The sequence below is a fragment of the Hypanus sabinus genome, chromosome 14, assembly GCF_030144855.1.
Source record: "Hypanus sabinus isolate sHypSab1 chromosome 14, sHypSab1.hap1, whole genome shotgun sequence".
In the NCBI taxonomy this organism is placed as follows: domain Eukaryota; kingdom Metazoa; phylum Chordata; class Chondrichthyes; order Myliobatiformes; family Dasyatidae; genus Hypanus; species Hypanus sabinus.
The window spans coordinates 41916622-41931115 of NC_082719.1; the positions used below are offsets into that span (position 1 = coordinate 41916622).

The 14494-nt window shown below is 41.1% G+C and overlaps 1 protein-coding gene across 1 annotated transcript in view; it reads left to right on the forward strand.

Annotated features, from left to right (window-relative positions):
• The first annotated feature begins 675 nt into the window (after nt 1-675).
• dthd1 (death domain containing 1) overlaps nt 676-14494 on the forward strand; it is a 31718-nt gene continuing 17899 nt past the window's right edge. The window contains exons 1-4 of the mRNA XM_059988628.1: nt 676-967; nt 3943-4651; nt 11272-11602; nt 11707-11886. Of these exons, the coding sequence (XP_059844611.1) occupies nt 676-967; nt 3943-4651; nt 11272-11602; nt 11707-11886 (1512 nt within the window). The remainder of the gene's footprint in view (nt 968-3942; nt 4652-11271; nt 11603-11706; nt 11887-14494) is intronic.

Genomic DNA, 14494 nt, shown 5'->3' on the forward strand with positions numbered 1-14494 from the left:
TCAGCCAGTAGCCTTTCCCCAGCCTGATTGAATAGACACATTCTGCTTCCTCACTCCCATCTTTGGATCCAAGGCACTGACATTGACCATTTCCTGAATGCTGACTTAAAACAGACTCTCTGATCCCTTTCCTACCCCTCCCAATCCAAGTTGCTATATATTTTCCTTCTGCCTTCACCTGTGTCATCTGCAGTGATTGGCTATCCCACTATCCCACTTCTTAGACATGAATACGTCCAGGACTGTTTCATTCGGAAAGAGTTCTGATCTCTGTTATGTAGCTTCTTATGACCTGGGTTCCATGTACCGAGCTCATTTTGGTCTGATGAACCTGAAGTTACAATTTTGAATTCTGCAGTATTATATTAACAATGTTAACTTCATGCTCTGTTAAATTCGTTGTTCACTTCTTTTGACTTTCAGATCCCTGATGTTCCAACATCAAACAAAAGCCTAAACTCAAAGTGTCACACCTTCCAGTTCCCATGGTAACATTCAGCAGCAGGAAGTCAACAGGCACAGCAAGGAGGAGGTCTATCAGGAAGCAATTCAGCCAGCAAATATTAGGCAGCACTACCAACAACCAACATTATAATTACTACATTTGTTCATGAAGTCTTGATTTGGGTTGTGCCCACTGATTCTCAGGTACTCAATCACAAGAAACAAAGAAGCATGGAGGCAGCAACATTTGAAAACATATGCCAATCAGACAATACTTCCAATACCATTGAATTGGTTCAGCAAAGGAATCATCTCCTCAAGTCTTTACTTCAGGAGAAGTGGAAGCATTCGAAGAGGGGTGAAGTGGGTGTCCAGCGACATCTTCATGCAGTGTTGCTCCTGAGCAAACAAATCAGTGCTGAGCTCCTGGGACAGTTCAAAAGTGTAAAAGAAGTGCTACAAATAGCAACAGACACAGTAACCACTCTGTGCGAAGAGTACCATGCAAATACTAGCCACGGAGGTAAGAACAAAACAATGAAATCGAGCTTTTTAAAACAACAATTGGTTTTTAAATAACATTTCATCCTTGCTTTACAAATACCTTACATATCACCTTACACAGCAATGTTGTAACCTTGTACTTATCTAAAAGACAGAGAAGTTATTTTGTGACACACACAAAGTGCTGGAGGAACTCAGCACTTCAGGAACCAAAGAATAAGCAGTTGATGTTTCAGGCCAAGACCCTTCATCAGGACTCAAAAGGAAAGGGGAAGAAGCCAGTCCCAGGGTTTACTTCTCCCTTTCTTTCCAGTCCCGAAGAAGGGTTTTGGCAAGAAGACATTAACTGTTTATTCCTCTGCATCGATGCTGCCTGACCTGCTGAGTTCCTCCAGCATTTTGTATGTGTTACTCTGCTGGATTTCCAGCATCCTCAGAATCCTTTGTGTTTATGAAGTTATCTTGTACTAGTCGAGAACATTGATGGCACTGTTACAGGGAATTGTGGTAATCCCCATCTCTGCAGAAAAGATTTACTCAGATGATCCAAATGCTGATTGAATATTATTTTCTGGAAATATTACAGCATCATGGCTTTATGGTGATTTTTGAGGACATGAAAGTACTCACTGAGAGGAAGGGAGGGTAGAAATTTAACTTTAGTTGGTGGGACTAAATCATACAAGAGTATAAGCAACTTGATCATCCTCTTATTTCTATATACTCAGTTCATTAACTTCAAGTGATCCTCCAGTTTGTTTTGACCCTATAGCATAAGCCAGAACCAAAAACCATAAATAATCATTTAATTAAACCGCTAAGTAATTCAGAAGAATTAATTGTCAGCCACTTGGGTCATCAATCCTCCTGTTATTCACTTTAATGGCTATTCAGCCATGGAAACTTATCTGTTCTCCTGAGCCAGTTCCTCATAGCCCTGATGTTTAAAAAATGTATCCATCTCCTCTTCAAATAATTCTTTGACCTACGCCGTCTTCTAGAGCAAAGAATTCCAAATGTTTGCCTTGTCAGCTTTATAGGATTGCCCCTTTATCTTCTTTCTGCATCAATTTCATTAAAAGAAGAACCCAACCATTATTAGCGCTAGCTTGTGATGGGTACAGGATAATGGCCATAAACCCTGATTGATTATCACCTCAGTGCCCAGGATTTACTTTCATAAAGTACAATAGCCATGTGTAATTGAGACCACCTCTGGCCATGAGTAACTGGGGTAACTCATCTCCTCTGAATCTCCAGCTTTGTCATCTTAATTTCAGCAGTATCTAGCCACTTCAATCTGAAAGCCAGAGTTTAAGTAATTTCTTGTAAGTTTTTTTTAAGTTAAAATCTTGACCAGATATGGTCTTTTCATTAACTGAGTTTGCTGAGGAAATTCCTTGAAGCTCTTCCTTCCACCAGACCCGGCGTTGCTGTGTCTTCTTTCTGCCACAGCCTCCTGCCATGTAGTGAAAGTCTAGCACTCCTTTTCTCTCCTGCTCACCATCCTCTTTCAGAGCAGCGTCAGCCCGGTGGGAAGACCACTCTAATTGCTCAGTCTTCTCGAATGGGCAGCAGGAAACCAGAACTTTGAGACTGTCAGCAATTGCATAAGTAGAATCAACTGCAACACATGAATTGGTCAATCAACTCCACAGGTCCATGTGGATGCTCTACCTTTGCCACTCCCATTGTACTGAATAAAACCCTACAAATAGTTCCTGCTACTCTGGGTGAAGGCACTTATTTTGAACTTATGGTTAATAGTCGTGCAGGATTCAGTAAGAATTATTTTTTAATAGAAAATATTGCCAGCAAATCTTCTTCTGCTACTTCAAGTAGTCTTTGTGTGCAGCACCTAAATCTGTAGACAGATAATTCAAGTCCTGATTTATGAAAGGAAATGGGAGGACATGAAAAAGTGTAAACATGAAAAAGTAAATATAAATAAGTGTGAATGAAAAAAATATGAATGGTATCTTGGAAACAAACCACAAACCCTTGAGTGAGTTTGGAGCTCTGAATGTTTTGGCATTATTCAGTCATGCAAATACTTCTTTTATTAGTTTGTAAAAAGAATGCTGAAGTTTCCAAGAAATTCCCATTTAACTTTACTATCTCTAATCTACAGACTGTAAAGAAAGCAGGTACTTGCTTCAGTCTTATATATTCAATGTAGCCTTGGCAACTTCCCCGTAAACATTCTGATAACATCCAGTTTAGATGATGAAGTTCACCTCCTCACCATGGCTGACTCACAACTGGTCTTACATAATCTACAACCAAAGCGCAAATGAATTAAGATCAACCAGATATCATCATTCTGCTAAAGTGTCACACAAGAGAACATTGCTCTCTCCTGTGACTCACAGCAAGTAATAAAGAATAATAACTCAGTGTTTATGAGTTATTGCTCCACTGGAAGTATGCTTAACCTGAAGAAGTTTAAATCTTCTTGACAGGAGATCAGTGAGACCCTCTGTCACGGTTCCCTCTGTGATCTCCACTGCTCTCTGCTAGCCTGTACTCTTTTCCCTCCCCACACCTTTTTATTCTGCCTTCTTTCTAGTCCTCACGGAGAGTCTTGGCCTGAAACATCGACTCTTTTTTTCCATTTTTATTTCAGATTTCCATCATTTGCAGATTTTTTTTCTTTTATTTCAATACTTTTCATGACCTGGGTATAACCTCATGGAACTGATCACCTGGCAGGTGACTCAGATGAAATTGTACTTGCAAATGATAGAGAAAGAAATGATGAAGCGAGAGTGAAGCTAAGTTGCTGTTGGTGAGAATGAAATTGGGTTATCATGGAAAATTGATTTTCCATGGTCTTAGAGGGAAATACAACCTGGAATTTCTGAACCTGCAAAGCGCTGGTGGAGGGCTAAGAGTTGGAGCAGCCAATCAGAAATTCATGGGCCAAATCTTGTAATATAAAAATCATAAATAAATTTTCTGAATGATTTCTGTTTTACCATAATTTCTTTACAGTAAACACTGCTCTTTTGAATTACCTGGGTAAGACTAGCCGTTTTCTAAACCATGTAATGATAACTTTGGAAAACATAGAAATCAGTCTGCATGAAATCTACTACCAAGCACAAGAGGACACGTCGACACAGTATGCTTCAGATCGAAGTGTGGGACTAACCAATGCAGAACATTATAAGCACAGTGAAAATTCAGAAGACCAAAGTAGAGAGGAGAAAGAAAGCTTTCAAATGTCATTTTGTGATTCCAGAGATAATCAGTCATACTGTGTGAAAAAACAGCAAAGCCTGTCACTAGAAATGAGAAGCAGTCGACAAGACTCTACCAGTAGCAATATTCACTTCCTCAAAGGTGAAGGTACAGGAAAAGAAGCTGATGCAGTAACCATGGGAGAATGTTTGCAGATGTCCGAAGTTTGCTCTGCTGGGCAAGAGAGAGCAATGAGTCAGCCTAAAATTCAGACATCAGATGAAATAAAGGATCAGTACAGAATAATAAAACAGATGGACTGTAGCACTGAAATGAAGGACACTGAGAGAAAATTAAAATTTGACTCAGCTGGTAATCAAGATGAGAACAAAGACATTGATCTCCAAACCACATCAGGAACTGGTGGAGTCACTGATAAACAAATAAACAAATCACATGATAAAAATGAGGTGACTGAACTTGTGAAAGCTGAAGACTGCAGAGGCTGGTCCCAAAGAGAGTAAGCATCATTCATTTCAGTTCAGTTTCATTTCTTTTGGCACTGTCATGCTAATGAAAATATTTGGGAATGTTAAAGTTGCTCACATATCATTTGGCTTGTCTATCTTCCAGTACATATCAGCATGAAGTTTAATTTTCTCTCAGATTTAGGAGAAAAATATTCACAGTTAAGAGCTTCTGGATGCCATGGATGCCCTGAACCTCCATCTGCTCACAACTGTTAAGGGCATAAATTCAGAAATAATGTGCGTAACATCACTTCCATGCTTATGTATATTGTATGTCTTACAAATGTCCAAGTAATGTAGGTAGAGCCCACCCCCCCCCCAACAGTTTATTGTTCTTCCTTCTTTATACTTGCTCAGTTAGACCAGTAGAGATGCCAGGCAGGATAGTGGGATGCTCCTCTTGAAAGATGTGGAAGGCAGGGAAATCCCCAGTGTCCCTGACAACTATATCTGCAAGAAGTGCATCCAACTGCAGTTCTAACACTCTGCATTCAGGAGATGGAACTAGATGAACGCCAGATCATGCGAGAGGCTGAGGGGGGCTATAGATAGGACATATAGAGCAGTAATTACATCCAGGTACAGAACACAAGAAACTGGGTGACAGTTGAAAAGGGGAAAGGGGTTAAACAGCCAGTGCAGAGTACCCCTGCTACTATCCCCCGCAACAACAGGTATATCACTTTAGATACTTTTGTGGGGTGGAGGGGGCGCGGAATAACTTAGCAGAGGAAAGTCACAGTGGTCGGTCTGGCTCCGTGACTCAGAAGGGCAGGAGGGGAGAAGAGGCATGCTGTAATGATAGCGGATTCATTAGTTAGGGAACAGAAAGGAGGTTCTGTGGACGAGAATAAGGTTTCTGGATGGCATGCTGCCCACTGTGTGCCAGAGTCTGGAACATCTCAGACCAAGTCCTAAGCATTCTTAAGTGGAAGGGTGAACAGCCAAAGGACATAGGTAGGAAGAGTGACAAGGTTCTGCAAAGTGAGTTCAGGGAGTTAGGTGCTAAGAAAAAGAGCAGAACCTCCAAGGCTGTGATCTCAGGATTGCTACCTGAGCCACATGCTAGTGAGGCCAGAAGTATATATACAGTTTAACACTTGGCAAAGGAGTTGGTGTAGAAAGCAGGACGGAAGATTATTGGATCATTGGGCTCCCTTGCAGGGAAGGTGGGACCTGTACAGAGAGATGGATTATACGTGGGGTGGAAGGGGACTAATACCCTAGCAGGAAGGTTTCCTAGTGCTGCACGGTAGTGTTCAAACCAGAGTTGTAGAGGGATGGGAACCAATATGCCAGAACAGTTATGGGAGAGATGTTGTTAAGACCCCTGACAAAGCCAGGAATCAAAAGGTTGAGCATGGTGTGATTAGTGCCTCGAGCTGCGAATGTTTCAATGCAAGAAGTAGCATCGGAAAGGCAGAAGAGCTCAGGTCATGGATCAACACCTGGAATTCTGATATGGTAGCCAGTAGAGAGACTTGGTTGCAGGAGAGACAGGACTGGAAACTCAGTATACTGGGATTCCTTTGTTTTAGATGTGACAGAGCGGGAGAGATTAAAGGAGAAGGGTGGGGTTACTAGACAGGGAAAATGTCATGGCAGTGTTCAGTCAGGACAGACTGGATAACTTGTCTAGTGAAGCATTATGGGTGAAACTCAGCAATCAGAAAATGTGTGATCACATTAATGGGGCCATTTTACAGACAACCCCAACAGTCTAAGGAAATTAGAGGGACAAACTTGTAGAGAGATTGCAGGCTGTTGCAAGAAACATGAAGTTGTTAGAGTAGGTGATTTAAAATTTCCATGTATTAAATGGGACTGCATGCTGTAAAATAACTAGATAGGATAGAGTTTGTCAAATGTGTTCAGGAAAGCTTCCAATGAGAGAGTGTTTGTTACTTGATCTGCTATTAGGGAATAAAACAGGGCAGGTGACAGAAATTTGTGTAGGGGAACATTTTGCATCAGATGATCAAGCTGCACAAACTGTGGTCTGCCAGTGGAGTAGTCCCATTATCCAGGATACAATGGAAGTGCTAACTTGTATTGAATGGAGCTTCTCCCCCAGCAAAGAAGGCTGTATGGTATTGAAGACACTTGAGAAATCAAAAAACATGTTCCTCACAGTGCTGCCCTGCTTATCCAAATGGGAGTAGGCTCTGTCCAGCAGGTAGATGCCAGATCTGCCAACTGCAATGTGCTCCTGGTAGGGAAACTGCAGGGGTTGTGGGGGGCGGGGATCAAGGGCTGATCTGACCAGGGGTTGGAGGTGAGCCAGAACCAGCCTCTCTGGGATCTTCATGATATGTAAAGTTAGGGTCACTGGATGATAGTCATTCAAGACTTGTGGTTGGCCCTTCTTGGGTACTGGGACCACACATGATGTTTTCCACACAGTCAGGAGCTTTTCTAGGCTAAGCCTCAGATTCGAAGTAAATATGCCAAAGGATAAGTCTGGTCTATGGGTTGGGATTTTAAATTGCAGAAAGGCCCATTTTGATGGTATCAGAAAGGATCTGGCAAGTGTGGATTGGGACAGTCTGTTCTCTAGCAAAGGTGTACTTGGTAAGTGGGAGATCTTCAAAAGTGAAATTTTGAGAGGACAAAGCTTGTAAGTGCCTGTCAGAATAAAAGCAAAAATAACAGGTGTAGGGAACTTGATTTTCAAAGGATATTGAGGCCCTGGTTAAAAGAAAAAGAAAGGAGGTGCATAGCAGGTGTAGACAAGCAGGAACAAATGACTATAAGAAAGGCAAGATATTACTGAAGAATGGCGTCAGGGGGACTAAAAGAAGGCATGAAGTTGCTCTAGCAGACAAGGTGAGGGAGAATCCTAAGGGATTCTACAGGTATGTTAAGAGCAAAAGGATTGCAAGGGACAGAATTAGTCCTCTGGAAGATCAGAGTAGTAATCCATGTGTGGAGCCCAAAGAAATGTAGGAAATCTTAAATGAAGTTTTTTGCATTTGCATTTACTCAGAAGATGGATACAGAGTCTATAGAAGTGAGACAAAGTGGCATCAACTTCATGAACCCTGTACAGGTTACAGAGGAGGAGGAAAATTAGTTTGGATAAATCCCCAGGGGTGGCAAGGACGTTGGACCCTATGGGAGGCTAGTGTAGAAATTGCTGGGGCCCTAGTAGAGATATTTAAATCATTCTTAGTGGCGGATGAGGGACCAGAGGATTAGAGAGTAGCTAATGCTGTTCTGGTATTTAAAAATGACTCTAAAAATGAATCAGGAAATTATACACTGGCGAGCCTTTCATCAGTACTGGGAAAGTTATTGGAAGGCATTCTAAGGTACCAGATATATACTGTAGGTACTTGGATCGACATAGACTGATTAAGCATAGTCAGCATGGCTTTGTAGCATGGTTGGTCGTATCTAATCAATCTTATAGAGTTTTTTGAAGAAGTTACCAGAAAAGTGGATGAAGGCAAGGAAGTGAATGTTGTCTACATGGACTTTAGCAAGACTTTTGACTGCATAGGCGGTTGGTCAAGATGGTTCAGTCACTTGGCATTCAAGATGAGCTAGTAAATTGGATTAGACAGTGGCTTTGTGGGAGAAGCCAGAGAGTGGTAGGAGATGGTGATCTCTCCGACTGGAAGCCTGTAACGTGTGGAGCACCACATGCATCGGTGTAGGGTCCATTGGTGTGTTTCATCTATATCAACAATCTGAATGATAATGTGGTTAACTAGATCAGTAAATTTGCAGATGACACCAAGATTGGGAGTGTATTTCACAGCAAGGAAGGCTATCATAAGTTGCAAATGGATCTAAACCAGCTGGAAAAATGTTAGATGGAATATAATGCAAACAAGTGCAAGGTGTTGTACTTTGGTAGGTTTTACACAGTGAACAGGAGGGCATTGAGGAGTGTGAGAGAACAAAGGGAACTGGGAATCCAGGTCCATAATTTATTGAAAGTTTTGTCACAGATAGATAGGGTCATAAAGAAAGCTTTTGGCATATTGGCCTTCATAAATCAAAGTATTGAGTACAGGAGATGGGATGTTATGTTGAAGGTGTATAAGACATTGGTGAGGCCTGATTAGGAGTGTTGTGTGCCACCTATCTACAGGAAAGATGTTAAAAAAAGGTTGAAAGAGTACAGAGAAAATTTATAAGGATGTTGCTAAGTCAGGAATTCCTAAGTGATAAGGAAAGATTGAGAAAGTTTGGACTTTATTCCTTGGAACATAGAACATTGAGAAGGGATTTGATAGAGGTATACACAATTATGAGGGGTAGTAGGGTAAGTGCAAGCAGGCTTTTTTCAGTTAAGGTTGGGTAGATCGACAACCAGAGGTCATGTGTTAAGTGTGAAAAGTGAATAGTTTAAGGGGAACATAAGGGGAAACTTCACTCAGAAGGTCGTGAGAGTGCGGAATGAGCTGTCAGCACAAGTGGTTCTTGTGAGCTCGATTTCAATGTTTAAGAGCAGTTTGGATAGATACCTGGATGGTGGATATGGAGGTCTATGGTCCCAGTGCTGATCGAGGGACATAGGTAGTTTAAATGTTTCAGCATGGAATAGGTGGACAAAAGGGCATATTTTTGTGCTGTACTTTTCTATATGACATCAAATACTGCTAGACTATAAAGATGACCAACTTGAAATCATCAATTATAGGCACCCGACCCTGGTCAACTGAAATGCCAAAGAAATTTGCCTTTAATACATCTTTTAGGCACTGCTGTAATCTAGACTAGATCTGAAATATCATGGCAGGTGTCGGGCTTCTATTAAAAAGGGGAGTACTCTGGTGACTAGGTGCTTTACCAGGATGACCGCCTGAATTAGCGGGCATGAGATATGCGGGAATATTGGACAAATTAGGGTTGTCAGCACCAGAGCAGCAAAGGCTGAGTGGAGACCTGATAGAGGTTTATAAGATTATGAGGAGCATAGAAACAGTAGACAGGCAGTATCTTTTTCCACAGGATTGAAATGTCTAATACAAGAGAGCAGGTGAGAGTGAGTACACCCAAAGGAGATGTGAAAGGTCTCGGCCAGAAATGCTGTCTGTACATTTTCCATAGATGCTGCCTGGCCTGCTGAGTTCCTCTAGCAGTTTGTGTGTGTTGCATGGGGCAGGTTTTTTTTTTACACAGGAAGTGGTGAGTGTTTGGATTGTACTGTCATGGTGGATGTGAAGATGATTACAACAGAAACATCTAAAGGGCCCTCAGACAGGATGTGCAGCAAATGGAAGGATAAGGGCATTGTGTAGGCAGAAGTGTTTAGTTTATTTAGTTATTTAATTACTAGTTTCATTAGTTTAGCACATCATGGACTGGAGACCTGTTCCTGTTCTATGTTCTGTGTTCTGCCATACAAGACGAAGAAAGAGCATCTTTCTTCCTAACATGGCAGAAAATCTAAACTCTCACTTCTGTGCTAAGCGAGTGCTTGAGGTTTTCTCTCAGATACAATGTTAAAGCAAAGAACAATGTGACATTTTAGATCACGACACTAAGTTCTGCACAGAATTGATCTCCCAATTAACATTATTAAGTCTGAACAATGTAGATGATTAATCAGTTTGCTGTTTTTTTGGAATCTTCTCTCCTTAAATTGGTTTCCACATTTTCCATACCATAATAGTGACGACATTTGGTAAGTCTCAACAGTGAAGTTAAGAAAAGCATTCAACCAATAGAAGTACTTACGCTCCACAGTTTGTCACTTCTACTGAAATAAACATAGAATATGAAGGGTATACTCAGTAAGCCAGGACAGTCATCTGTGAAGAAAAAAACATAGTTGACATTTTGGTTATTGACTCTTCAACAAAACTTCGTATCTGAAATTGTTTCATAGAACATAGAACATAGAATAGTACAGCACATTACAGGCCCTTCAGCCCACAATGTTGTGCTGACCCTCAAACCCTGTCTGGTAGTCTCTTAAACTTCACTAGTGTATCTGCCTCCACCACTGACTCAGGCAGTGCATTTCACGCACCAACCACTCTGAGTGAAAAACCTTCCTCTAATATCCCCCTTGAACTTCCCTCCCCTTACCTTAAAGCCATGTCCTCTTGTACTGAGCAGTGGTGCCCTGGGGAAGAGGCGCCGGCTGTCCACTCTGTCTATTCCTCTTAATATCTTGTACACCTCAGTCATGTCTGCTCTCATCCTCCTTCTCTCCAAAGAGTAAAGCCCTAGCTCCCTTAATCTCTGATCATAATCCATACTCTCTAAACCAGGCAGCATCCTGGTAAATCTCCTCTGTACCCTTTCCAATGCTTCCACATCCTTCCTATAGTGAGGCGACCAGAACTGGACACAGTACTCCAAGTGTGGCCTAACTGGAGCTTTTATAGAGCTGCATCATTACATTTCAAATGATGATACCAAACAAGTGACTCCTGGACAAGATTCTCACACAAAGTAGAATGTGGAAGAGTTGAGCATACTGTATATTTGCAAATACACAGAGTTATAAATTAGAACCCGATCACTGGGAGGAAGATTTGTGTGTGGGGGACTGGGGGTTGGGGGGGGGGGGGAGAGCTAGATGAATGATAATAACAATCATTTGAGACGATTGTTCAATGTATTATATGTTTTCCTTTCTGTTTTTAAGACTGTTTGCAGATTTGGATAGAGAAACTGAGCCTCAAATTGGCTGTTACGTCACTGCACCATTTCTCATAGTCCAGAGGCTGCTGTGCAAAATAATCAATGAAAGGAGCCCAATGGTTGTAAGGGATGACGAAGAACTGGTGAGCAATGTAATCAGTATTCAGTGTACTGACTCCAGGATCAGGATTCCATTCCCTTTGAAGATTGCTATACCATTCACTGCTCGTTATCAGGGTAATTATCATGACATTATGGTAAAGGCATTGGATGCAACACCACATTCAAGTTATTTGAGCCCACTCTCCTTGGAAGGTGTGTACAATGGGCACAAGGTTAGTAAACAATTTACACTTTGTGTGGAAGACTCACAAAATAACAGCAGTGTAAAATAAAAATTAAATTATATTTCTCCAATCTATCTTATTTTGTCTTCTAGAAAAACTGTGCAGATGTTAAGATATATAAGCTTGGCATCTTTTCAGTTATATCCTGCTTAAGAAAAGAGACATTTACTGTACCGTGGAAAGGTTTAGCCCTGAAGCTCAGCGTGGACTCAAGAATTACACTGAACTACTTCCCTGGATCCTTCAGCACCTCAGTGGTAGTTCAATCAAAGGTAGGGAATAATTCACCAGAACTCTCCCTTTCCCAGTCTAATTTTTAGAAAAGATTTTAGCTCATTGCTGGCTCTCATTTAAAATTAAACATAATCATGGAATGTGGAAAAGTACAGCACGGGACAAGCACGAGACATCCCAAGTTGTCTGCACTGAACACAATGCCAAATTAAGTTAATTCTCTGCTGCCCATACATGATTCATATCCATATGTTCTCCACATAGTCATGTGTCCATGAGATTCTTTAAAGACACTGTAAAATCTGCTTCTATCACTCCCTCTGGCAGTTGACCCAGTACCTCCATTCTCTGTGTAAAAAATACCTGCCCTACACATTTTCTTTAAACTTTTCCCTTTCAACTTAAATGCATGTCTTCTAGTTCTTGACATTTTTACTCTAAGAAAAAAGTTCAGACTTCTACCCTGTCTATGCCTCTCATAATTTTATAAATTTCTATCTGGTCTCCCCCAGCTTCTGACGCTCTGGAGAATACAACCCAGATTTGTTCAATCCTTCTCATAGATTATACCCTCTAAGTCAGGTGGCATCCAGGTAAATATCTTGGTGAACACTTATCTAGCAAATGCTCAATTCTTGGCAAACTTTCAGTGTACATCCTGGTAAATGCTAATTTCTCTCTACAACCCCCACATCCTTCTTGCAGTAGGGTAACCAAATAACCATATAACAGTTACAGCTCGGAAACAGGCCATCTCGGCCCTTTTAGTCTGTGCCAATCGCTTACTCTCACCTAGTCCCACTGACCTGCACTCACCCCATAATCCTCCATTCCTTTCCTGTCCACATACCAATCCAATTTTTTTAAATGATGAAATCGAACCTGCCTCTACCACTTCTACCAGAAGCTTGTTCCATACAGCTACCACTCTCTGAGTAAAGAGGTTCCCCCTCATGTTACCCCTAAACTTTTGCCCCTTAACTCTCAACTCATGTCCTCTTGTTTGAATCGCCCCTACTCTCAATGGAAAAAGCCTATCCATGTCAACTCTATCTATCCCCGTCATAATTTTAAATACCTCTATCGTCCCCCCTCAACCTTCTACGCTCCAAAGAATAAAGACCTAACTTGTTCAACTTTTCTCTGTAACCTAGGTGCTGAAACTCAGGTAACATTCTAGTAAATCTCCTCTGTACTCTCTCTATTTTGTTGACATCTTTCCTATAATTCGGTGACCAGAACTGCACACAATACTCCAAATTTGGCCTCACCAATGCCTTGTACAATTTTAACATTACATCCCAACTCCTATACTCAATGCTCTGATTTATAAAGGCCAGCATACCAAAAGCTTTCTTAACCACCCTATCCACATGAGATTCCACCTTCAGGGAACTAAGCACCATTATTCCTAGATCACTCTGTTCTACAAACCAGAATTGCACACAGTACTCCAAGTGCAGCTTAAACAAATTTTTATATAACTGTCACATAACTGGAATTACAAAATCTTTCTCATATATAAGCAGTTAGGTAAGTTTACCTTCTCTGTATTTTCACAAGATCTGTTCAGGCAGTCATGGATTTTCTAGCGGTTGTTTTAAAGAAAATTGGGTCAAAACTGTGGTCTTTCCAATAAAAAAGAACATCCTTAATTACAACAGGAGTGCACAAGACTTGGTGAAATATTAACGGTGCATACTTTACACAGGATTTAAGAGGGAAAAGTGTGTGTTGATACAGATTCTCCTCAGAATACTGCTGACTGTTGTACAGGGTTTCTACCTCCCTGACCACAGACGGTTCTGACATTTCAGCTGAACGCACAGGTCTGGCTTGCAGCCCTGCACCTTCAGAGATAAGAATCAAGTGCATTCTAAAACTGCACACAAAATGCTAGAGGAACTCAGCAGGGCAGGCAGCACCTACCTACAAGAGTACAGTCCTTCTCCAGTCTTGCTGAAGGGTCTCGGCCCAAAACATCAACTCTACTCTTTTCCATAGAAGCTGTCTGACCTGCTGAGCTCCTCCAGCGTTTTGTGTGTGTTGTTTGGATTTCCAGCATTTGCACATTTCTCTTGTTTGTCATTCTAAAAAATACTTGATCTTTATCATGTTTACAAAAAAGCAGGCATTGAAAGTACTTACACGAGGAAATCTGCAGATGCTGGAACGTCGACAGTGCTTCTTCTTATAGATGCTGCCTGGCCTGCTGTGTTCCACCAGCATTTTGTGTGTGTTGAAAGTACTTTTTCATGTATGCACATTAACCTGGTGTGCAAATCAGAGTGTGCCTCAGGTTTATTTCTCCCAGAGATAAACAAAAAGCATAAAAGCCCGTTGAAATACTTTCCTCTATTAGTCCAACACTCTCTTTGACTTCATTTAATGAACTTCCAAATGATTTTGCCCCATGGCAAAAGGTTTTAAACCTTTATAACTCTCTCAACAATGCTGATAATTAATCAAATTGATAAAATTGATCTTGTTTAAATTACTTAACACTAACTTAACTCTCAGTCCAATCTCTGAACTCATGCAGGTACTGAATATTTTCTATCTCCACCATCTCCTGCAGAATCAGAATTCAGAATCAGAGTCAGGTTTATTATCACCAGCACGTGATGTGAAATTTGTTAACTTGCA